The sequence below is a fragment of the Kogia breviceps genome, chromosome 8 (assembly GCF_026419965.1).
Source record: "Kogia breviceps isolate mKogBre1 chromosome 8, mKogBre1 haplotype 1, whole genome shotgun sequence".
Taxonomy (NCBI): domain Eukaryota; kingdom Metazoa; phylum Chordata; class Mammalia; order Artiodactyla; family Physeteridae; genus Kogia; species Kogia breviceps.
This window is the reverse complement of record NC_081317.1, coordinates 91,783,133-91,809,693: the sequence shown is the minus strand read 5'-3', so window position 1 is coordinate 91,809,693 and position 26,561 is coordinate 91,783,133. Positions and strand designations below refer to the sequence as shown.

The window sequence follows — 26,561 nt, the reverse complement described above, 5'->3', positions numbered from 1 at the left end:
TGTATATGTATAACTGATTCACTTCGTTGTAAAGGAAAAACTAACACACTATTGTAAAACAGTTATACTCCAATAAAGATGCTTTAAAAAAAAGTTGCAAAAATAAAAATAGTACAAAGAACAGTCATATACCTTTTACAAAGAAAAAAAAAAAAAGTTTCACCCAGGAATTTTAAGTCTATTCACATTTGATCCAAGAACAATCAGTAGTTTCTTGAACCCAAACCAGCCCTCTCCAAGGACTAGGATTTAGCTGTCCCTGAGTGGATGAGTCCTACAGGCAGTTACCAAAGAGCAATCCCCAAAGGTTCTGAACCCACAGTACACGAAACAAGCACGGAATGAAAACTGTCATTTCTTGGGCATGACCTTCTTCCTATCAAGCTATTTCCTAAGCGTGGACTATGGGTCAACACTGTGCCAGGACCTGGGTTCATGGCGGTGTCCATGCTCCTCAGGTCAAGCCTGCCTCCTGGGTATTTTTACTTTTATTTATTTATTTTTTAAATAAATTTATTTATTTATTTTTGGCTGCATTGGGTCTTCGTTGGTGCATGTGGTTTTTCTCTAGTTGTGGCGAACAGGGGCTATGCTTTGTTGCAGTGTGCGGGCTTCTCATTGCGGTGGCTTCTCGTTGCGGAGCACTGGCTCTAGGCACTTGGGCTTCAGTAGTTGTGGCATGCAGGCTCGTTAGTTGTGGCTCACGGGCTCTAGAGCACAGGATTAGTAGTTGTGGCGCATGGGCTTAGTTGCTCCGCGGCATGTGGGATCTTCCCGGACCAAGGCTCAAACCCGTATCCCCTGCATTGGCAGGTGGATTCTTAACCACTGAGCCACCAGGGAAGTCCACTTCTGGGTATTTTTAATCCACCCCCTTGCCCTTTACCTATGAGGAAACAGGCCCGAGAGATGCAAGAAGAGTATGGTCAGGAGGGCAGGCTCTGGAGTCGCCGAGGTTGGAATCAGCCTCTGCTGATCAACAGCTACTGACAGGTAACCCGCTCCGTGCTCTAGCGTCCTCATCTGTAAAGTGGGAATAATAACTGTCCTATCTGAAGGGGTTGTTAAGAGGAGTAAATGAGCTGATACATTTAAAATACCTAGCACAGAACCTGGCAGATCATAAACACTCAAGAAACGTTGAAGATCCTTACTTTTAATCACTCAGCTAGTTAATAGCAAGACCAGAAAAAACACCCAAGACTTTCAGATCCCAAAGCCCACAATCTTCTTCGCCTAACATTTTTGATTTACAGATCCTTTAAGGATCTGATAAAAGCCATCAACCCTCTCTTTTGTTTGGCTCGCTTATTTACTTATTCACTCAACAAACATCTCCCAAGCACCTACGACATGCCAGGCACTGGGGATGCTGTGGGGTTAACAGCCTGGTGGAAAGGAGCAATAGTTAGCAGTAATTACGGAAGTAAAGAAAACCGGGAGACAGGACTTCCCTGGTGGTGCAGTGGTTGGGAGTCTGTCAGCCAATGCAGGGGACATGGGTTCGAGCCCTGGTCCGGGAAGATCCCACATGCCGCGGAGCAACTAAGCCCATGAGCCACAACTACTGAGCCTGTACTCTGGGGCCTGCAAGCCACAACTACTGAAGCCCATACCCCTAGAGCCCGTGCTCTGCAACAAGAGAAGCCACTGCAATGAGAACAAAGAGTAGCCCCTGCTCACAGCAACTAGAGAAAGCCTGCACACAGCAATGAAGACCCAATGCAGCCAAAAATAAATAAATTAGTAAGTTTTTAAAAAAGAAAACCAGGAGAACACAACAGAAGGAGGGGACTGAACCAAGCAGGGGCACAGGAAGAATTTCCTGAGGAGGTACTATTTAAGATGGGATCAGAAAAATGCCCAGTAACCAATTCAGATAGGTTTTCTTAAAAATATGCCCCCTTTTCCCCAGGGCATCTCTTGGGCCCAAAGACTCTTCAACCACCAACATCGAGAGTGGTGAAGAGCAGAGGGGAAGCCCAAGGACTCTCCTGAGCTTTGGGAAGCCACACACACCCGGATGGATGGCCAGGTGGCAGCTGAGGGACCGCAGAAAGCACACTGCACTAGGCGTCAGATCTGCCCTCAAGACCCATTTCCCAGCTGTGTGACACTGAACAAACTTCCTGGCCCCTCTGAGTCTCCATTTCTTCATCTGCAAAATGGGGCATAGTAGGGATAAGATATATTACTGTAAGCGGGCTACGGAACTGAAGCCTGGACTTGTCAAGTTTCACACACACCTAGGTTCTCTGCTTCCCCCCTTTTTTAAACTACCAATGGTTTAGGCTAGAGTTATGATTCTTTTGACTCAATTTACAGACATATCTTAGGGTTGGAATAGTGACACAAAAGGTCAGAGGCCTAGAGAAGGAACTGGGCTCCCTTCAAATATTCTAGTTGACTAAAAGAATCCTAACTGTTTCAAGAGCCTTTAAAATGTTGCTTCATCTAATGATCCATTTTTGCAAAGCTATCCTAAGGAAACAATTCAAAACACAGAAAGAAGATGGTCATTTCAGCATTATTTTTAAGCAAAAAAAACTGAAAGTAAAAACATAAACTCATGTTCAAACATAAATAAATGGTTACATACATTATAAATCCTCAAAAGAAATACTACACTGCCATTAATAACTTTCAGCACAAGATATGGAGAGTTACATGTCAATTATATCTCAATAAAGCTGAGAAAAAAAAAACAAGATATGGGTAAAAGTTGTGGATAATGTTAACTGGGAAAAGCATGCACGGGACTAAACATTCACAAATATAACAACTAGGCAATAAAATAGCATATAAAACAACTTCAGGAGGAAATATATAAAGAGAGCTGCCAGGGGCTTCCCTGGTGGTGCAGTGGTTAAGAAACTGCCTGCCAATGCAGGGGACACGGGTTCCAGCCCTGGTCCGGGAAGATCCCACATGCCACGGATCAACTAAGCTCGTGCTCCACAACTACTGAGCCTGCGCTCTAGAGCCCGTGAGCTACAACTACTGAGCCCATGTGCCACAACTACTGAAGCTCGCGTGCCTAGAGCCAGTGCTCCGCAACAAGAGAAGCCACTGCAATGTGAAGCCTGTGCACTGCAATGAAGAGTAGCCACTGCTCACCACAACTAGAGAAAGCCCGTGCACGGCAACAAAGACCCAACGCAGCCAAAAATAAATGCATTAATTAATTGATTTTTAAAAAAAGAGCTGCCATATAGAGATTATGGGTCAGTTTTTCTCCCTTTTTTCTGTTTTCTAAACTTTCTGTGACATTGTATAATTTTTATAATTAAAAAAAAATTGGGGGCTTCCCTGGTGGCGCAGTGGTTGCAAGTCTGCCTGCTGATGCAGGGGATGTGGGTTTGTGCCCTGGTCCGGGAAGATCCCACATGCCGCAGAGCGGCTGGGCCCATGAGCCATGGCCGCTGGGCATGCACGTCTGGAGCCTGTGCTCCACGAAGGGAGAGGCCACAACAGTGAGAGGCCCGTGTACCGCAAAAAAAAAAAAAAAAAAAAAAAAAATTATATTTGAAAAAAGAGCACGTAAAGGAGTCTTGAGGCAGGTCACAGAGCAGATAGGACCCAAGACCTGGCACCAGCTGGACTTTTCCAGTATGTCAGCATGGCCATCCTGTGTACCACTGCCTTCTGAATGATGCAATGCCACCTCACCCAGATAAGCCATGGCCACTCAGCGAGGGGAGGACTCCTGTCAGAACTGAAGTTTCCTGAGTCCAGGCCACTTTCCACTGGGAAAAAACTGGCCCAGTGGGGCATCTCCCACAGGCTTGAGGGACTCTGGGGTTCCAGGGTGGCTGCCCCCTACTCCCAGAGACAGCCTGCTTTGAAAACTATGGTTCCCTGTGTCACTGGGCCTCGGATCCCCCTGGCCTCCTGTTTAGTTGGGCATTTATCTTGTTAACGCTATGGGGAACTCTAGGTCCAGAAAGCACAAAAAAGGCTAAAGTGAGCAAGGGCTGGAGCTGGCTCTAAGCCAAAGCCACAGGGCTACCTGATGTCCCCGAGGCCTGCTAAAATGGCAAATAACAGCGTGGCAGAGGGCTCACCTCATCCATGCCGGAGGCAGTGAAGAAGATGCCAACCTCCTCAGCATATTTCTGCAGCTCCTTGTACTGGGCGTGGCTGAATTCCAGGTGGCGTTTGTGCTCCCCGTACGTCTTCCCCCAGGAATGCTTCGAAGTATACGGCCTCTCCAAGGCTTTCCGATTAAACTTATACTCCAGCTCACTTTTCTGGAACTTGGCACAGTCAGCGCCACACTCCTGCAACACACATTAGGGCTCCTTTAATGACCCGGCATGGATTCTGAGAGATAAGAGAAGTGTTGGGGCAACTGCTATGAAATTATTATCTTTAAAAATAACATAAGGGGGCCTTCCCTGGTGGCGCAGTGGTTGAGAGTCCACGTGCCAATGCAGGGGACAAGGGTTCGTGACCCGGTCTGGGAAGATCCCACATGCCGCGGAGCGACTGGGCCCGTGAGCCATGGCCGCTAAGCCTGCGCGTCCGGAGGCTGTGCTCCGCAATGGGAGAGGCCACAGCAGTGAGAGGCGCGCGTACCGCAAAATAATAATAATAATAATAATAATAATAATAATATCAATTGACAGATGCATTAAGAACTCCCAAAGAAGAGAAACAGGAAAAGCAAGGAAGTCTCAAAGGAATAAAAGGGTGGGGATGGAGGTTCTGCTCTATTTTCCCCTCTTAAAATGTAAAAAAAAAAGGGGGGGCTACTTTGTTTTGCATTATAATATTAAAAATAATTAATCAAACAGTCAAAGATTTTAAGTTGTGTAACTCGGCAGATGATATGAGAACTAGGCCAGAATTTAGGGGAAAAAGTCAGAATCTGACTTAACTCTGACTCTCTTGGATAAGTCACGTCCTATCTCTGGACTCAGTTTCTCCATCTATACAAATGGCCATTTGGACTAGCTCTAGGACCTGTAACTTGCTGAGGTGCCCCTGATGGGGGTGGGAAACAAAGGAACAACTGTGTTTTTAGCTGTTCTGCACATGTGCTTTTCTGCATGGCATCTTGTTTGAACAAGAGGTTCTGGGGCAAAAGCAAGCAAACTTACAAATGCCCCAGCTTTACTCAGAAGCTATAACATAAAAGCTGGATTGTCTGACTATAAAAGCTATAATTTTATTGCCAGTCAGCCTCCAATCTTTCAAAATTGTTTTTTAAAACCACTCAACAGATAGATTAAGGAAAGCTCTCTAAAGTCTCAGCTCGCTGACATTTCTGTAGACACAGAGGTCTTCATGCTGCTGGAAACCTCAGCTCCAGAAATGCCTGTGCTGAGAGTGCTGCTTCCACTCCTGGAAAAATCAAAAGATAGCACAGTCAGGACTTGATGCTGGACAGAAGTTCAGAGAACATTAGACCTGAAAGTGACCTTGGCCAACAGAGTCCTCATTGTCTAGATGAAGATCCCAAGGCCTAGAGTGACCTGACCAAAGCTGCACAGTGAGTCTCTGGCAGAGCTGGCCAGACGGCTTTCCTGAAGGCCGCAGAACATGATCTTTACAGAGCACTGCTTCCTTCCCTTTGCTTCTCACCTCTGTATGAAGAAGTAGACTTACCCTCAAGAAGTTAAAAAGCTTGTCTCCACCTAGACAAGTAGTAAAGTGAAGTGAAGTAAAACAGCAGAAAGTACTAATGATAAGAGATAAGATAAAGTTCTACCACATTCCACATGACAGCAGTTGTACGGGGAGTACAGCAGGTTCCTCCTCTTCTTTTCTCAGCTTCTCTCCTAAATATGAAAAATTTCTTTATCTGTTTAATGCTATGGTCAACTCTTGGTTCAGAAAACACAACCACTGTCACTATTTTACCATAATGCTGATGGTTTCTTTGCTCAAGCTTTTATTGCTTCTCTACTGGCAAAAAGCAAGCTACAGAATGAGCTAAGGTGTGATGTGCCCTCTGCATCAAAATTTGAGAGTTAAAAGTATATTCAGGGCTTCCCTGGTGGCGCAGTGGTTGCGAGTCCGCCTGCCAATACAGGGGACATGGGTTCCTGCCCCGGTCTGGGAGGATCCCACATGCCACGGAGCAGCTGGGCCCGTAAGCCATGGCCACGGAGCCTGTGTGTCCGGAGCCTCTGCTCCACAACAGAAGAGGCCACAACAGTGAGAGGCCCGTGTACCACAAAAAGAAAAAAAAAAAATGTATATTTAATCAGCAAATTTCTAATTGTAACACAGTTATATTTTTATACATATTATATAATTATAATAACATTTTGTTGTAATAAAATAAAAATAATTGGGTGAACAAAGAAAAGAACAAAGGGTGTCACTCATCATCCAATTATACAAAGGCTTAAGTTGCAACTCACTGTAGTCACCCACAGAGAGTGAGTCCTTAGAGGAACTCAGGATAGAAAAAACAGGATAAGGGATTCTGAGCTTTGGATAAAAAGTACCCAGAGGAGCTTCTGGGTTGGTGAACATGTGGAGGTGCTGGGAGAGTGGTGCGCCTGGAGAAGTCATGAGAAGTCTGCTCCCATTCCCCATGCCTTGCCCTATGCATCCCTTGCATCTGGCTGTTCCTGAGTTATATCATTTTATGATCCATTGCGGATCTACCGTGTGGCTAACAGTGTCTTGGTGCTCCAGCTGGGTGTCAGGCCTGTGCCTCTGAGGTGGGAGAGCCGAGTTCAGGACATTGGTCCAACAGAGACCTCCTGGCCCCATATAATATCAAACAGTGAAAGCTCTCTCAGAGATCTCCATATCAACACTAAGACCCAGCTCCACTCAATGACCAACAGGCTCCAGTGCTGGACACCCTATGCCAAACAACTAGCAAGACAGTAACACAACCCCACCCATTAGCAGAGAGGCTGCCTAAAGTCATACTAAGTTCACAGATACCCCAAAACACACCACCAGATGTGGTCCTGACCACCAGAAATACAAGATCCAGCCTCACCCACCAGAACACAGGCACCAGTCCCCTCCACCAGGAAGCCTACACAATCCACTGAACCAACCTTACCCACTGGGGGCAAACACCAAAAACAATGGGAATTGCAGACCAGCAGCCTGCGAAAAGAACACCCCAAACACAGTAAGTTAAGCAAAATGAGAAGACAGAGAATTACACAGCAGATGAAGGAGCAAGGTAAAAACCCACCAGACCTAACAAATGAAGAAGAAATAGGCAGTCTACCTGAAAAAGAAATCAGGGTGATGATAGTAAAGATGATCCAAAATCTTGGAAATAGAATGGAGAAAATATAAGAAACGTTTAACAAGGACCTAGAAGAACTAAAGAGCAAACAATGATGAACAACACAATAAATGAAATTTAAAATTCTCCAGAAGGAATCAATAACAGAATAACTGAGGCAGAAGAATGGATAAGTGACCTGGAAGATAAAACAGTGGAAATAACTACCGCAGAACAGAATAAAGAAAAAAAAAAATTAAAGAATTGAGGACAGTCCCAGAGACCTCTGGGAGAACATTAAGCACACCAACATTCGAATTATAGGGGTCCCAGAAGAAGAAGAGAAAAAAAAAGGGGGGACTGAGAAAATATTTGAAGAGATTATAGTTGAAAACTTCCCTAATATGGGAAAGGAAATAGTCAATCAAGTCCAGGAAGCACAGAGAGTCCCATACAGGATAAATCCAAGGAGAAACATGCCAAGGCACATATTAATCAAACTATCAAAAATTAAATACAGGGCTTCCCTGGTGGCGCAGTGGTTGAGAGTCCGCCTGCCGATGCAGGAGACGCGGGTTCGTGCCCTGGTCCGGGAGGATCCCACATGCCGCGGAGCAACTGGGCCCGTGAGCCATGGCCGCTGGGCCTGCGCGTCCGGAGCCTGTGCTCCGCAACGGGAGAGGCCACAGCAGTGAGAGGCCCGCATACCGCAAAAAAAAAAAAAAAAAAAAAAAAAAAAAAAATTAAATACAAAGAAAAAATATTAAAAGCAGCAAGGGAAAGCAACAAATAACATACAAGAGAATCTCCATAAGGTTAACAGCTGATCTTTCAGCAGAAACTCTGCAAACCAGAAGGGAGTGGCAGGACATATTTAAAGAGATGAAAGAGAAAAACCTACAACCAAGATTACTCAACCCAGCAAGAAACTCATTCAGATTCGACAGAGAAATTAAAACCTTTACAGACAAGCAAAGGCTAAGGGAATCAGCACCACCAAGCCAGCTTTACAACAAATACTAAAGGAAGTTCTCTAGGCAAGAAACACAAGAGAAGGAAAGGACCTACAATAACAAACCCAAAACAGTCAAGAAAATGGTAATAGGAACACACATATTGATAACTACCTTAAATGTAAATGGATTAAATGCTCCAACCAAAAGACATAGACTGGCTGAATGGATACAAAAACAAGACCTGTATATGTGCTGTCTACAAGGGACCCACTTCAGACCTAGGGACACATACAGACTGAAAGTGAGGGGATGGAAAAAGATATTCCATTCATATTGAGATCAAAAGAAAACTGCAGTAGCAATTCTCATATCAGGCAAAATAGACTTTAAAATAAAAACTATTATAAGAGACAAAGAAGGACACTACATAATGATCAAGGGATCAATCCAAGAAGAAGATATAACAATTGTAAATATTTATGCACCCAACATAGGGGCACCTCAATACATAAGGCAAATGCTAACAGCCATAAAAAATACCTAGAAACAAATGACAGTGAAAACACGATGACCCAAAACCTATGAGATGCATCAAAAGCAGTTCTAAGAGGGAAGTTTATAGCAATACAATCCTACCTTAAGAAACAGGAAACATCTCGAATAAACAACCTAAGTTTGCACTTAAAGCAATTAGAGAAAGAAGAACAAAAAAACCCCAAATTTAGCAGAAGGAAAGAAATCATAAAGATCAGATCAGAAATAAATGAAAAAGAAATGAAGGAAACAATAGCAAAGATCAACAGAACTAAAAGCTGGTTCTTTGAGAAGATAAATAAAATTGATAAACCATTAGCCAGACTCATCAAGAAAAAAAAGAAGAAGACTCAAATCAATAGAATTAGAAATGAAAAAGGAGACGTAACAACAGACATGCAGAAATACAAAAGATTATTAGAGATTACTACAAGCAACTGTATGCCAATAAAATGGACAACCTGGAAGAAATGGACAAATTCTTAGAAATGCACAACCTGCCGAGACTGAACCAGGAAGAAATAGAAAATATGAGCAGACCAATCACAAGCACTGAAATTGAAACTGTGATTAAAAATCTTCCAACAAACAAAAGCCCAGGACCAGATGGCTTCACAGGTGAATTCTATCAAACATTTAGAGAAGAGCTAACACCTATCCTTCTCAAACTCTTCCAAAAGATAGCAGAGGGAGGAACACTCCCAAACTCATTCTATGAGGCCAACATCACCCTGATACCAAAACCAGACAAAGATATCACAAAGAAAGAAAACTACAGGTCAATATCACTGATGAACATAGATGCAAAAAACCTCAACAAATATTAGCAAACAGAATCCAAAAGCACATTAAAAGGATCATACATCATGATCAAGTGGGGTTTATCCCAGGAATGCAAGGATTCTTCAATATACGCAAATCAATCAACGTGATACACCATATCAACAAACTGAAGGAGAAAAACCATATGATCATCTCAATAGATGCAGAGAAAGCTTTTGACAAAATTCAACACCCATTTATGATAAAAACCCCGAAGAAAGTAGGCATAGAGGGAACTTTCCTCAACATAATAAAGGCCATATATGACAAACCCACAGCCAGCATCACTCTCAATGGTGAAAAACTTAAACCATTTCCACTAAGATCAGGAACAAGACAAGGTTGCCCACTCTCACCACTCTTATTCAACAGAGTTTTGGAAGTTTTAGCCACAGCAATCAGAGAAGAAAAAAAATAAAAGGAATCCAAATTGGAAAAGAAGAAGTAAAACTGTCACTGTTTGCAGATGACATGATACTATACATAGAGGATCCCAAAGATGCTACCAGAAAAATACTACAGCTAATCAATAAATTTGGTAAGGTAGCAGGATACAAAATTAATGCACAGAAATTTCTTGCATTCCTATACACTAATGACAAAAAATCTGAAAGAGAAATTAAGGAAACACTTCAATTTACCATTGCAACAAAAAGAATTAAATACCTAGGAATAAACCTTCCTAAGGAGACAAAAGACCTGTACACAGTAAACTATAAGATGATAGTTAAAGATGATACTAAAGATGATACAAACAGATGGAGAGATATACCATGTTCTTGGATTGGAAGAGTCAACATTATGAAAATGACTATACTACCCAAAGTAATCTACAGATTCAATGCAATCTCTATCAAACTATCAATGGCATTTTTCACAGAACTAGAACAAAAAATTTCACAATTTGTATGGAAACACAAAAGACCCTGAATAGGCAAAGCAATCTTGAGAAAGAAAAATGGAGCTGGAGGAATCAGGCTCCCTGACTTCAGACTATACTACAAAGCTACAGTAATCAAGAGAGTATGGTCTGGTACAAAAACAGAAGTATAGATCAATGGAACAGGATAGAAAGCCCAGAGATAAACCCACACACATATGGTCACCTTGTCTTTGATATAGCAGGCAAGAATATACAATGGAGAAAAGACAGCCTCTTCAATAAGTGATGCTGGGAAAACTGGACAGCTAATGTAAAAGAATGAAATTAGAACACTCCCTAATTCCATACACAAAAATAAACTCAAAATGGATTAAAGACCTAAATGTAAGGCCAGACACTATAAAACTCTTAGAGGAAAACATAAGCAGAACACTCTATTACATACATCACAGCAAGATCCTTTTTGACCCACCTCCTAGAGAAATGAAAATAAAAACAAAAATAAACAAATAGGACCTAATGAAACTTAAAAGCTTTTGCACAGCAAAGAAAACCATAAACAAGATGAAAAGAAAACCCTCAGAATGGGAGAAAATACCTGCAAATGAAGCAACTGACAAAGGATTAATCTCCAAAATTTACAAGCAGCTCATGCAGTTCAATATCAAAAAAACAAACAACCCAATCCAAAAACGGGCAGAAGACCTAAATAGACATTTCTCCAAAGAAGATATACAGATTGCCAACAAACACATGAAAGGATGCTCAACATCATTAATCATTAGAGAAATGCAAATCAAAACTACAATGAGATATCATCTCACACTGGTCAGAACGGCCATCATCAAAAAATCTAGAAACAATAAATGCTGGAGAGGGTGTGCAGAAAAGGGAGCACTCTTGCTCTGCTGGTGGGAATGCAAATTGATACAGCCACTATGGAGAACAGGATGGAGGTTCCTTAAAAAACTACAAATAGAATTACCATACGACCCAGCAATCCCACTACTGGGCATATACCCTAAGAAAACCATAATTCAAAAAGAGTCATGTACCAAAATGTTCATTGCAGCTCTATTTACAATAGCCAAGAGATGGAAGCACCCTAAGTGTCCATCATTGGATGAATGGATAAAGAAGATATGGCACATATATACAATGGAATATTACTCAGCCATAAAAAGAAACGAAATTGAGTTATTTGTAGTGAGGTGGATGGACCCAGAGACTCCCAAACAGAGTGAAGTAAGTCAGAAAGAGAAAAACAAATACCGTATGCTAACACATATACGGAATATATAAAAATAAATTGGTTCTTAACAAGCTAGGGGCAGGATGGGAATAAAGACGCAGATGTAGAGAATGGACTTGAGTACATGGGGAGGGGGAAGGGTAAACTGGGACGAAGTGAGAGAGTGCTGTGGACATATATACACTACCAAATGTAAATAGATAGCTAGTGGGAAGCAGCCATATAGCACAGGGAGATCAGCTCGGTGCTTTGTGTCCACCTAAAGGGGTGGGATAGGGAGGATGGGAGGGAGACGCAAGAGGGAGGAGATATAGGGATATAGGTTTATGTATAGCTGATTCACTTTGTTATACAGCAGAAACTAACACACGATTGTAAAGCAATTATACTCCAATAAAGATGCTAAAAGAAAAAAAAGCCCCCAGATAGTTAAGTTGCATGTCTCAGGAAAAATTTTAATGACCCCAGATTCTTGAATTTTCCCATATATAGAAAAGCACTAAAATCATTAACTTGAGATATCTGTTCTTTGTGATTAGCAGTACATTTTTACCAAGATTCATGCCTGATTACATATATTTTCTAGCCAAAAAAATCCATATATATATATACTGGCTTCTCCCCTACCTCTCTGGAGCAGTTTCTCAGATCTACTGAGAGACTGTATCCTGGGCTATAGTCCTCATTATAAACTTACCTCACAACTCTTGTGTTGCGCATTTTTATTTTGATCAACAATTGAATGAACTGCCAATTAAAGAAGGTCACTTGCCACCTAGTTCTACAAGAATTAAGTCACTAGCCACTGCAGTTGCTGACCTTCAATATATCCTGAAAGTAATTCAGGGTAGAGATCAGGAATGAGGCTCTCTGTGCTCCAGGAAAACTGGCAGAACAGGCCTTTAGACAGTTAATTATTTGTAGGAGAAATTTTTTATGAACCTGGATTCTTGAATCTTCCCATACTTAGAAAAGCACTAAAACCATTAACTAAGATATCTGTTCCTCGTGACTAGCAGCAACCTTCCACAGAGATGTGTGCCTGATTACAGGTTCCCTTCGCCAAAATCACATATATACTTACCTCCCTCCTCACCTCTTCAGAACGGTTTCTCAGAGACTGTCTCCCTGGTTATAGTCCTCAGTATGACACTGAATAAACTCAACTCACAGCTCTTATACTGTGCGTTTTTTTTCCAAGTTGACAGAACTCAACTTTTAATATTGTAAACAGATTTGGTACATGAACAAGCCAGCTTGTACATAATATACTCTGGATAACTAAACTTGGAAATGTGACTCCATTTGGCAAGAAAAAAACATCCTAAAATATAAGGATTTCAAAAGATTCCATTGCTTTAAGTTTAAAAATAAAGATACATACATATTATAAAACAAGTGAAACTGAAGCCTAGAGAGGAAAAGACCAAGATTATCCAACTGCCCAAGATTATTCAGCTAGTAAATGGTATCATGACCCTAGTTCAGCACTCCTTCCACTATAACACAACCTCAAACTCTTCATTTTCCTCCCCTGGGGAAAACTATCCTTCACAACTAAAACAGGAAGAAGAAAAAAAACCACTATAACTTAGTTTCTATGGCTTCACTATTTCTAGGTATTTTTACAACTTCAGCATTCAGAGTTGACACCTCCAAAATAAGGTGGTTTCCTAAATTAAGAGCCGAAGTTTCCCCCTAGAAAACAATGTTACAGTACAAAGGCTGGAGCCCTGTGTCTAAGAGCAAAGCTCTGAAATACATGAATTACTAGCTGTGGGCCCTCAGACAAGTCACTGATCTTCTCTGAGCCTTTAAAATGAAACCAACAGCATCTATTCCACTGTGTAATTGTAGGAATTAAATGAGATGGTGCATTTAAAGCACTTGGCCCAGTAAGCACTCAAAAATATTAGCAATTGTTACTCTTTAAAGGTATTTTATTTTTTAGATTCCATAAGTGATAACATAGAGTATTTGTTTTTCTCTGACTTGTTTCACTAAGCGTAATATCCTCCAGGTCCACCCACATTGTTGTAAATGGCAGAATTTCATTCTTTTTTATGCTTGAATAATATTCCATTGTGTATATCAACCACATCTTCTTTATCCATTTGTCTGTTGATGGATACTTAGGTTGCAAATAGACTCACGGATCTAGAGAACAACCTAATAGTTACCAGTGGGGAGAAGTAAGGGGGAGAGGTAAGATAGGAGTGGGGGATTAAGAAGCACCATCTACTATGTATAAAATAAATAAGCAACAAGGATGTATTGTACAGCACAGGGAAATATAGCCATTATTTTGCAGTAACTTTAAATGGAGTATAATCTATAAAAATATTGAATCACTATGTTGTACACCTGAAACCAATGTTATTGCAAATCAATTATACTTCAATGAAAAAGTAAGTAAAATTTTTAAAGTATTTTTATGATTCAGTAGGCTTCCATAAAAGCAGTTAGTCCTGAAGGAGTAACAGAAAACCTAATCATGAATGACTGAGTGAACAGCACTGACTGAAGGGAAGTGAAAGGAAAAAAGATGGAGTGAGCTATCGCTAAACCAAGGAATCACAGCACAGACTTATGGTGAGGCCCGGGGTCACAATGAAGAACATGACAGGCCTCCCCTTCAGAGGGCTCACAGTCTAACAGAGAGAGAAGTTTAAACAGACAGTGACAATACAATTCGATGGGAACAATTACAGGAGCCCAGCTTTGCAGGGAGGGATTGGAGAAAGTATCCAAAGAGGGAGCATAAATGTTCATTAACATCATATCACTAATAACCAACATGTATTGAGTCTTATTTGCCAAGTACTGTACTAAGAGCTTTACACGAGTTTATCTCATTTGATCCTCACAACTCTGAGGTAAGTACAAGGAATGGCAGGTGAGAGAGACAACAGCAAATTTCAGGAACTTCCTGGAAGTAATTCACTGTCGCTGGAAGATGTCAGAGATTAAAAAAAAAAAAAAAGATAAGAAGGGGCCAGCCAGGTCATTAAGGTCTTGAAGGCTTTATTAAAGGGTTTCGACTCTACCCGCGGACAGAGGGAAGCCACTGAAGGTGCCAGGCGGCTGATCAAATCTGTGTTTCAGAAAGATCATTCTGCCACCAGAAGGGAGCGAGAGAGGTGGGAGTAAGGGGGGGTGGGAAGATGCAGTAATGCAAACAAATCAGGATGGTGGCGGAGGGATGAAGAGGATTCGAAACGTTTGGAAATGAATCCGGCGAGCTGGACGGCAGGCCGAACGCAGGGCACCGAGAGGCAGAGGAAGGATGGCCCCAGCTCTGCGCAGCCCTGCCCCACCCCTGCCCAGGCCGGTCTTCCCCAGGCCCCGCCCCCCGCTCGGCGCCCGGGTACTCTAGACAGTCCCCTCACCTTGGCCATGCGGATCATGCGCTTGGCCACGTCCAGGTCGCCCTGGTGGTTCTGGCCGATCTCGGCAATGATGAAGCATGGGTGCTGCCCGCCCACCCAGCGCCCGGGACACAGCTCCAGCTCCAGCGGCATGGCAGCGGCTCGCGCTTCCGCGCCACACCACCCGTCACGGTCCCGCCGCCGCCTTGGTCGTTTCGGTCAGCAGCCCAGCTGGGCCCACGCACCAGCCCCGCCACGTCAGCCCGCGGCCACCGCGCAGCCAATCCTCGAGTGCCGCCTCGCTCCAGACAGCCAATCAGGTCAGGGGGCGGAGCCACCCTCTAGGGGAGAGGTGCGGCGGGAAGAGGAAGCCTCGCGCACTTCTCGGGAGCTGCGCTTGTGGCTCACAGCCGGAGGCGTGGCCTCTGGCGGCCGTCGGGTCACTGCGTTCACCCTGAGCAGACATTCCCCGAAGGAGGCTGACGGCTGGGTGCCTTCGGAGTGGAGAGAGTGCGCGCCCTACAGTGTAATGGAAAAAACGGATTCTGGAGTTAGAATAACAGAGCTGGTTCGAGCCCAGCCCATGCCACTAACCAGCTCTTGATCCTGAATACCTTAGTCTTTCTGAGTTTTATTTTCCTTTTTCTCTGAAATGGGAAAATTATAAAGACCCCACCTCTTAAGGTTCGTGAGATGATGTATATCGAACACCCTAATCACAGTACTTGGCCTGTAGTAGGCTTTCAATAAGTGGTTGCCAGTCCTATTATACGAGAGGCAACAAGTTCAAAAAGTTCACTGACTTGTCCAAAGCCAGCCAGAAAGCCGTGGTGGAGCTGGGATTAGGACCCTGGACTGCCTCCTAGCCTAGGGCTCTTGCAATACACTATACTGGGTTACAGACAAAGCTGAGAAATAAGAACCAGTTTGAAGGAAGAAATAACACTTGATTCCCAGCTTGACTTTCAGAACTAATGAGCAAAGTAACAATAACAGAAATGAGAGGAGGAGGCACTTCTGGGTGGAAGGGAGAAGGGTAGGTTTGGGACACATTGGTGTAAATATGCAGGTGAAACTGCCCACCAGTCAGGAGGAGAGGCACCTAGGTCTGAAGCTCAGAGCGGAGGTCTGGGCTGGAGAGAGAGATCTGGGAGCCATTTTGAGGAAAGCCTGAGGATGGGTTTGACTCCTGAAGGAGAGTGTGCAGAGGGATGAGCAGTGGAGAGGTGAGCCTTGTGCAGCCGTCCTGGAAGGACATAGAACCAGGGTGTGTCCTGAGGAGGAGAGATCCACAGATTCGAAGACCCAGAGCAGTGCAGGAGAATGAGGAGCAAGAACTTGGGGGGAACATGGGGGCAGGGGGACCACTGGAGACAGCAGATTTGGTGGTGAAATGGGTTTGGTGGCCAAAGGAAGATGAAGAAACACCAGAAGAGGAAATAGACCTTTTCTTGGAGAAGTTCAGTTGTTAAAAACAGACGGAAAATGGACCATGGGCTAGAGGAGGGTCCCAAAGTTGAGAGGTTCTAAAGAAGTGCAAGTTTGGAGGCCAGAAGGAAGCAACCAACGGACAAGGAGATTGCAGCAGTGTTCATTCATCTGCGATATATCTAGACTAGATGCCATGTGCTTTATGTCTCTCAAGTTTAAATGGCTTTTCACACCTGGGTAAGGCTGAGCAACAGGACCTGATTACAGAGAAAATTAAACCCAGCACTAAAGTAACTCAGTCACTTGGGGCTAAAGAAAACCATCATGGTTTTGCATAGTTCATAAATAAGTGGAAATTAAGTTTAAAGGAAAAAAAGAAATCACATTTAAAAATATGATCATCCCACAAAAGCAATTTAGGCTGTTGTTATTTGTGGTTAAATAAGGACTTTCAATAAATTAAAGTAGGTACTTATTTAGTACCTACCACAAATAAGGAGGAAAATATACAATTTTTCTTCTACTCTTGTTCTTGTTTTTAAAGCCAGTTTCCAGTGCTTTCTGTTGCTTTTTCTGCTTGGATAATGAATCAGTGTTCAATCTGTTGAAATGGATGAGAACATGTGGGAAGCTCTTTAAAAACAAAAAACCAATGAGGGATCTTTTATTTTTTTATTTTTATTTTTTATTTCTTGGCAGGAGAGGGCAAGTAAGAACTTAATTTTGGAGGAACTAGGGTACCCAGAGTGCTGGGTCATGAGGGTCAAGGTCAAGGATTGGACCCAGTTCCTAGAGCTCAGACCCTGGGACCTGGGACCCCAGTGGCTAGTTTGATTGTGCTCAGCCCCTCCTGTAGTTGATTCCCGCAAAGCCTCCTCCAGCCTAGGACTCCTGCCTAATTTTTTGCCACTCTGTGCTCTAGTTACATTGAACTATTTTTGAGTTCCCCTAAAGGATCATGTTCTCTCTCCTCCAGGCCTTGGCACAGGCAGTTTCCTAAGCCTGCACACTTCCTCCTCCCCGACACCCACCACACTGAGCCCTGCCTTCTGCAGGTCCTTCAGGGTAGAAGTCACCTCCTCTCAGGACCTTCTCTGATCTCCCCAACGACCTTCTCTGGGCTCCCACAGGACCCTCTTTTGGCCCACTTACTATGCTTCATGGTGACTCCCTCTTTTCTTGTCTGTCATTCTCTCTAGACTGTGAGCTCCTCTGGGTTGGAACCATCTGGAGCACCTACTCAGCACTAAACCCGGGGCAAAGCCCTAGGGACACCATGGTGAACAAACAAGAAGTCCAGGGGCTTCCCTGGTGGCGCAGTGGTTGAGAGTCTGCCTGCTGATGCAGGGGACACGGGTTCGTGCCCCGGTCCGGGAGGATCCCACGTGCCATGGAGTGGCTGGGCCCGTGAGCCGTGGCCACTGAGCCTGCGCGTCCAGAGCCTGTGCTCCGCAACGGGAGAGGCCACGGCAGTGAGAGGCCCGCGTACCCTAAAAAACAAACAAAAAAAACCAAACAAATAAAGAAGTCCAGGCCTCTGCCCTTACGTAGCTTAGAGCCTTGTAATATAACTGTGTCCTCCAGGACAAAGAGCTCCTTGAGAGCAGGGCCTGAACTGTTTCCTACTATATCCATAGCACCAAGCACAGAACTTAACACTTCGTAGGTGCCATTAAACATTTTCTGAATGGCCAAGTGCAGAAAAGGAAAGATGACAGCGAGGACTGAGGCATAACTGACTTCATACATTTACTCCTCAGGCCACACTCAGCCTCTTAGGTGAACATGACTTCCATGAAGTCAGCTTTTCGGAAAGTTCCTCTGAGGAAGAAGTGAAGTACTAATGCACCCAAGCTCCGTGACGCCAGTTGCCGAGGACCTGCCCTGGTGTCAAGTGCCCCAGGTTCTCAGTTATTCCATTTATAGACACCCTTGATGGTCACACCCTGACCTACACCCACTTCCTGCTTCCTCAACCTTGGTCCTCATTCCTGGAACATAAGCATCATTTTTTTTTCCCCCGGTACGCGGGCCTCTCACTGTTGTGGCCTCTCCCGCTGCGGAGCACAGGCTCCAGACGCGCAGGCTCAGCGGCCATGGCTCACGGGCCCAGCTGCTCCGCGGCACGTGGGATCTTCCCGGACCGGGGCACGAACCCGTGTCCCCTGCATCGGCAGGCGGACTCTCAACCACTGTGCCACCAGGGAAGCCCCATAAGCATCATTTTTATACTGTCCCTGAGCAAACAAGCCCACCATCACACCTGGGGCAGTTTGGGAGGTGAAAGTCACCTCATACTGTCTCTGTGGAAGGATTTTTGACCTGGGATACACAACTTACCTGCCTCCATTTTCTAAATGCTACCTCACTCACCCATCCAGCAAATAATTCCTGCATGCTAGGCACCCCGCCAAGCACCAGGAATAGGAAGGGGAATGAAGAGTGTGGTCCTCTTTCTGTAAACTGTATTTTACAGTAAATGTAGTTTACGACAAACATAAACTATGTTCCCGCACTACTATAAAATCATGGACTATAATAACGAGGGCAACGAAGGAAACGAATTGAGTGCAGTGTGTGACTAACAAGGGGACCTTCTTTACACGGGTGATCAGGAAGTGTCTTTCTGAAGAGTCGACACTGAAGCTGAGACCCCTATCCCAAATTCCTTCCAAATGATAATAATCTATTCCCACACTGGGCCCCTACAGGAGGTTGAAACAGTATAGTGTCCTGAAAAAAATCACAGGGTTTGGAATAAGTCAGGCCTGGGTTCCACTCCCAGCTGTGTTCCTTCCTGCTAAGGAACTTCTCAACTTCCAGCCAATGGAAACAAACACCACCAGAGGCCGTAGTGAGGACCATAGGAGACGAGGGGTGTGAGACCTCTAACAGCCTGGACCTGCGGCCCAAGGTTCTGGCCCCAGATGCTTAGGGAGAAAGAAGTCTCATCCTGAGCTCCTTCTCCCTGGCCTGCTTCCACTGCCTGTGGCCTGGAGGACCTTCCCTATCCTCATACCTCGTCTTGACAGTCTCTGCCTGTCACCAGCCTCATCTCCTCCTCATCCCCCACCACAACCCCCTGTCTGGCAGGTCCTGTCCCCCTCACCACCCCCCAGTTAAGACAGTGGGTCTAGGGAATTCCCTGGCGGTCCAGTGGTTAGGGCTTGGTGCTCTCACTGTGCTGGCCTGGGTTCAACCCCTGGTCGGGGAGCTAAGATCCCTCAAGCTGTGTGGCATGGCCAAAATAAAGACAGTGAGTCTACGTTGTCTCCACCTCCTCCTATCACTCTTAACTTCCAAGAGTCTCCAAAGCTTTAACAACTTTCACTCTTCTCCCTTACGCTGTCCTTGGGAATATCGTCCATTCACAGAGCTTCAAGATGTATGTTTTCATGGGTGACTCCCAGATATTCATCACCAGCCCCAGTCTGACTGCTCTCCTGGTTGCCTGCTCAGCTCACAACCATCTCTAGAAACAGCCCCAGTACACCAGAACACCCCATTGCAACCTGGTCTCAAACATGTGATACTGCCAAACCGAGGCCAACCAGATTGATGCAGACGTGTATTAAAAGGTAATATTACAACCGATAAGCACATGAAAAGATGCTCAACATCATTAACCATCAGGAAAATTCAAATCAAAGCTACAATGAGATTCCACCTCACACTCAGTAGGATATCTAGAATTAGAAAGACAGATAATAACAAGGATGTGGAGAGACTGGAAACCTCATACACTGCTGATGGGATATAAAATGGTGCAGCCTCTTTGGGAAACAATCTGGCAGTTCTTCAGAAGGTTAAACATGGCATTACCATATGACTCGGCAATTCCACTCCTAGATGTATCCCCAAGAGAAATAAAAACACGTGTCCACACAAAAACTTGTATACAAATATTCATAGCAATATTATTCATAAAAGCCAAAAAGTAGAAGCAACCCAAATGTCGATCAACTAATCAACAGGTAAAGTATAATATAGCCGTTCAGTGGACTATTACTTGGCAATAAAAAGGAATGAAGCACTGATGCATGCTACAACATGGAAGAACCCGACATTGGAACCTTGTCACATGAGTATTCAATAGGTGAAACTTTCAAGACTATTCATCTGCGATAAATTGTGGAGAAGAGAGTCTGGGGGTTAGGGGAGCCATGATGGACATTGTCAAATATTTGCAAGACTCCATTTAAAAAGCCAAATTGGATTTTTCCCCTCTGCAACTCCATGGGGCAAAATTAGAGCCAAGAGTGTTATAGGAACTTAGATAAATAAGAGCTTTTGAAGTAGACTGCTTATCAAGTTAACAACACCCATGATAATAAAAAATAAAGTTAAAGCTGCCTTACTATTGTGGAGATAAAGAACTTTCTGTTTTTCTAAGATGGTAAATACATTGCTTTATAAAGAGTGAGATCCCCATCACCAAGGTATCCAACAAAAGTCAGGTAGGCATGTTGCTGAGGGGTTTCCAACATCAGTAGAGGAATTTGACTAGATAAGATCTGGTTTCTTCCTGCCTGGGGATCCTGGATTTCATTGCATTTTAGAAGTTTCCATGGGTGTCTGGAGATACAACTTTGTTAGCTCCAGATTGGTGGGTTTTGACTTTGGGGACTCTAGACTCCCTTCTGTAAACTTGTATCATCCACTGCCATTTTAGCCTTCTGCTCCTCAAAATAAAATAATTTTTCCCAGTTTCAAGTTCAAAGGGGGTGGGGATAATTAATGTGAATTAGTGTAGTTTGAAAGAGCAGTAAAGTTTGGGATAACTGACTTACACAAGATCACAAAACTGGTAGGAAGAGGCAAATCGGGATTTGACTCTCCTCTCCAAATCTGTATCCCTGGGTTCGACTTTTAATCACATTTCTTGTATGTCCAAACACCCAACTGTGGGGCCTTTTAAGCACCTGACTGCCATTCTCTGCCCAGAGGTTTTCACAATTCACGTGTTTGGTGTTGAGTTGAATTGTGTCCCCGCAAAATGCATATGTTGAAGTCCTAATGCCCAGTCCCTCAGAATGTGACCGAACTTGGAAACAGTGTTGTTGCAGATGAATTAGTTGAGTTCATTAGGGTGGGCCCTAATCCAAGATGATTAGGTGTCTTTATAGAAAAGGGAAATTTGTGCACAAACGCATACACAAGAACCCCACATGAAAGACACAGGGAGAAGATGGCCATATACAAGCCAGGGAGAGAGGCCTGGAACACATCCTTCTCTCGCAGCCCTCAGGAGGAAACAACCCTGCCAACACCTTGACCTTGGACTTCTAGCCTCCAGAACTGTAAAGTGATAAACTTCTGTTGTTTATGTTACCCAGTCTATGGTACTTTGTTACGGCAGCCCCAGGAAGTTAATGCACGTGAGGAAATGTCATTGAGGAAATATGCACTGATGGCTGGTGGGTGAGGCACAGCAAAGGGACTCAGGCCCATGGCCCCGAGCACTCACTCTCTGGCAGGGGAGACAAGACAGGGAGCAGAGCAGCCAGTGCTAGGGCCATGAGAACAAGTCATCAGAGTCACTGAATGAGGAACCCAGGGAGGGAAGTTTCCTGTCTGCTGGTCTGCTGGGGAGGCTAATGCCTTTGCACTGGTTCTTTTTTTTTTTTTTTTTTTGTGATATCTGGGCCTCTCACTGTTGTGGCCTCTCCCGTTGTGGAGCACAGGCTCCGGACGCGCAGGCTCAGCGGCCATGGCTCACGGGCCCAGCCGCTCCGCGGCATGTGGGATCTTCCCGGACCGGGGCACGAACCCGTGTCCCCTGCATCGGCAGGCGGATTCTCAACCACTGTGCCACCAGGGAAGCCCGGCACTGGTTCTTGAAGACTGGGATGGTTGGCTTATGCAGATGGAGGAAGAGTGCAGACAGAGGAGGCAGCACGAGCAAGGTGAAACACACAGGAATGTTTGGATGGCCAGGTAGGGCATATGGAGACTGGGCGCAGGAAGTAGGCTGATAGGGTGATTTGGGATGTTGTCTGTGTGTGCACTTGGCGGGGGCGGTGTGGCACTGGAAAGTCACTGAAAGTTCCTAAGCTGCATCAGGAGAACCAGGCTGTGGGGAGATCCCTTGAGCAACATAGGGAGGACAGGTCCTGGGTGAAACACTGAGGGGCCTCAAGTGGCCTTTGATGTGGGAACTTGGATTTCCTCAGCTTCATTTCTTCCATTTTCCTCTTCCTCCTGCCGAAGCACCCGCACTGCGGAGTGCTCTGGGTATCAGAAGTTCCCATCCACAGAGGGATCCTCTGAGATGAGCTTCTCCCAAGTCCAGTGGAATAGTCTACTGTTACTGGCTCATCCCTGGCCTTTACCCCGGGATTAGCACAAGGCAGGGAGAGAAGTCGAGCTTGCTCTGCCCTCTGGGGCCTTGCAACAGTCATCCTGAGCCTCAATTCCCTCATTTGAAAGATGGTGTCAGAATCCTCACACTGCCTCCCTTGAACAAGATAATGGATGTGAGCTATGCGAAGTGTAGCATGGTATGGACACATTGGGGGCCATCATTCTTTTGTCAGAAGTGGGGCTCAGGACGGGTCAGACTGGAGCTGGTCAGGCCTGAGCTTGGCAGAGTGGTTGCAGGTAGGATTTGGACAGGTAGCTGTGGGGAGAACCAGGTGGCTACAGAAACAGGGAAGCAATGGGCTGATGTCCCAGCAGGAGTGAAACCTAATGGCAGATCAGGGACAAGGTAGGGCCCTGACCCAGCACTGGTATGGACAAAGCCAAGGGCCTGACAGGAATTCCTATCCCCAGGGGCTGGCTGGGATCCTGCGGACTACTCGCTTCCCCAGAGTCCATGTCAGCCACTCCCAGACTCCCCCAGTGCCAGGTCACCCACTCTGCTCAGATGCCCACCTCTCACCCACCTGCTGCTGCTGCAGCAGCTACCAGGTGCTCAGCAGTGCAGAACCCCGGCTGCACGCATGCTAGCCTAGTCGGCCACTGAGAAAAGCCCAAGGTGTAGGCTGTTCCCAGCAGTTCTCCACATCACCCCTCACAGTGTCCAGCACTCTCACACTCATTAGCTTACCACAGCGTGCTCAGGGCACCCCCAATTTATAAATGAAAAACTGAGTCCCAAGAAGCAAAGGGTCTTTTGCAAGTTCACTAAGATGGTATATGGCAGGGCTGCCTCTCACAATGTGAAATTATGATTAAGAGTGGTAGTTGTATTTATAGAGTGCCCACTGTTTGCTTGAATCCTTAAAGCATTTCATGGTTCTAATTCTAAAAACTAGCTCTGTTCTCACTCTGTCTTCACTCTGTCCTGAGCCTCAGGGTCTTGTTAGCCAACATCTACTTTGCTCCGGAGAAGAAAGAAATAGGTCCACTAACTTTCTCATTAGAACAGAGCCAGGAGCCAGACAGCCCTAAGGAGGAGCATTTGGCAAACAGCAGAAACTGAATTCGGGCAGAGCTGGGTTGGAACAGGCTGGCTATTCACTGGCTACGTGACTTTAGAAGCACTTCACCTCTAAATCCTTCAGTTTTCACGTCCGTGAAATGAGGATTACAGTTTAGCTCCCTCCCTCTGATTCAGAGCATTAGTGCCCCCCTAGGGGCAGGTATACATCCTGCTCATGCTGAGTCTGTAATTCTGTCTTCCAGACTGATTAGTCTGACTAGTATAACAGATTTACTAGTATTCCTGTTGTAGTTTTTGGATGACACCTCATTCACCGTCAGTCTTGGGGGTGCAGCCCTCATCCAGCCTTGTCCAGGTAACTGTAACAGCCTCCTCAATGATCTCTTGCTACAGGTCTACCCCTTTCTACTCCACCAGCCTAAGGCACAGCTCTGACATTTTCCACTAGCCCAAACCCTTACCTAACTCCTCAGGAGGCTGGGGTAAGTGGGAGTAACGGCATGTAACTAACTACTAGCATGTCTACTGCTGGTTAGAACTTGGAATATACCCCCATTCCGATTTGTACAGCTGGATCAGAGCTGCAAGCTTACTTAAGCTTGGGCTCCATATTTTCAGTGGAGGAACTGAAGGTTCACAGAAGGGAGGTGACTCAGGAGGGCCAAATACCAGCTAGTGGCCAGGCTGGGGCTAGAACAGGTCTCTGGGTTCTCTCTGAGGCCTCCCTCACCACACCTCCACTCCTCTTCCCCAGGGTTGGGGTGGGGTGACATTGTAACGAACACACACACTGACCTGGGTCAAGACCCCTTAATCAGACAGAGTAACTCTAAGGGTCATTCTCTTTTCTCTATATGTCCTTCTGACACCTCTGCGACAAGTTATAAAATATTTGGTCAGAGATTACGAAGCTGACCTAATTGGCTCTAGGAAGAACCTCAACACTTGCTTCAATCTTGGTGGCTTTCCTCTAGAGCAACTGTTTGGCAGCTGAAGCTTAAGTCAGCTGGTAACTTGACTCTCTTTCAAACTGTCAACACAGTGGTATCACCATTCTCATTAAAATTGATGTCAGCACAACTTGACAGGGCTGGAGAAAAGGGAAGGTCATAGCCTAGGGACAGAACCACCTCTGTGGTTCTGTCTCACCCTTCTCTGATGGGAGGGTGGTGCAGCCCAAATAGGAATGCCAGAAATGGAAACCATTGACTCTGCTGTAACTCTGCTCACATGTGTCCTAGTTAGGAGTCCTGGTAGTGGTGATGAGGAGTGAGGGCTAGCATCTTACACAAGGTGCTCTGCATTTCCATCAGAAGTGTCAGTCACCCTTCAGGGCCTGGATGCCTAAAGCAAGAGTAAACTAAAGGTAAGAGCAAAGTTGAAAGCAGGGCCAGGTTCTTTCACTACTTCACCAGGAAACCTTGGGCCAGTCCTTGACTCTTTCCTGTGCCTCAGTTTCCCCATATCTACAATGAGCAATAGTTCTAGCCCTTTTATTTTTAAAAGACGAATGCTTCAAATGCATGCCAACATATCACACAGGAACAGGGACATTGCTCTGGCTGGAGGGTAGGTGTGTGTGGAAGAGATCCCTCTCCCCACCCTGCAGGAAGGAGCAAGTAGGGACCAGTTATTCAGCCCATCACAGCTCCCACCCAGCTCAGACTTTTATAACTTAAACATTCACTGCAAAAGCTGGGGGCAAATCCACTTAATGAACGTCTCCTTCAGATGGGAATTAACTCCAGAAATATGGTCTGCTCTGTGACCTTATCACCAAAAATCCTGCTCCTCAAGAAGTTTAAAAGTCTTTAGTCAAGAGCAGCTAAGCCAGGGACTTCCCTAGTAGCGCAGTGGTTAAGAATCCACCTGCCAATGCAGGGGACATGGGTTCAAGTCCTGGTTTGGGAAGATCCCACATGCCACGGAGCAACTAAGCCATGTGCGCCGCAACTATCAAGCCTGTGCCCTAGAGCCCATGAGCCACAACTACTGAAGCCCGCGCGCCTAGAGCCCATGCTCCACAACGAGAAGCCACCGCAATGAGAAGCCTGCGCACCGCAACAAAGAGTAGCCCCTGCTTGCCATAACTAGAGAAAGCGCACGCGCAGCAACGAAGACCCAACACAGCCATAAATTAAGTAAATAAATAAATATTAAGAGCAGCTAAGCCTCAAGGCCCTCCCAGAGGTCTGAATGTCACAAACTTCTGGAAAACGTAACTTTAAAACAAGAAAAAGCATGATAGAAATGAAAAGCTGGTTTGATAGTTCCCTAGAATCCTCACTGGCCGCAGGTAGCAGGTCAAACTGACATTTTGCAAAGTGAATGCAAAAGAAAGGTCTGCCGTTCAAGCCCCCTTGGAATAAGGTCCCAAATCACTGCTCCAGCCTCATGTGCCATTCCTCTTCTTCCTCCTCATTCTCTAGTCAAACTTGCCTATTTGAAGCCAAGCGTACACAACTCCCTACCTCTGAGCTCTGTCCATCATGTTCCTCCCTCCTTCCTCCATTTCTATTTCTAAAACTCTACTCACATCCACATGTGCGTCTCAAATACTTTCCTTTCTAGGAAACTCCCCTAATCCTCCCAGTTGAAAGCTACCTTTCCTAGCTCTAAATTATTCTAACACTTACTGGACCACTTGTTCTAGGTCTTGGTAAATATCATTCCCATGTGTCTTCTCTTCCCTACGAGTTCCTATGAGCACCCAAGGGCTGG

At 45.1% G+C, this 26,561-nt stretch overlaps 1 protein-coding gene across 2 annotated transcripts in view; it reads right to left on the bottom strand.

Annotated features, from left to right (window-relative positions):
• NANS (N-acetylneuraminate synthase) overlaps positions 1-15,332 on the bottom strand; it is a 36,983-nt gene extending 21,651 nt beyond the window's left edge. Inside the window, exons 1-3 of one of the 2 annotated variants that reach the window (XM_067039755.1) lie at positions 15,044-15,235; positions 5,714-5,783; positions 4,065-4,280 (exon numbers count right to left, since the gene is read on the bottom strand). In XM_067039755.1, coding sequence (XP_066895856.1) covers positions 4,065-4,280; positions 5,714-5,725 — 228 coding nt within the window. In that variant the 5' untranslated portion in view covers positions 5,726-5,783; positions 15,044-15,235. Of the gene's footprint in view, positions 1-4,064; positions 4,281-5,713; positions 5,784-15,043 lie in introns of both variants that reach the window. The other variant, XM_059073271.2, reaches the window with a different exon arrangement.
• Positions 15,333-26,561: the final 11,229 nt, after the last annotated feature.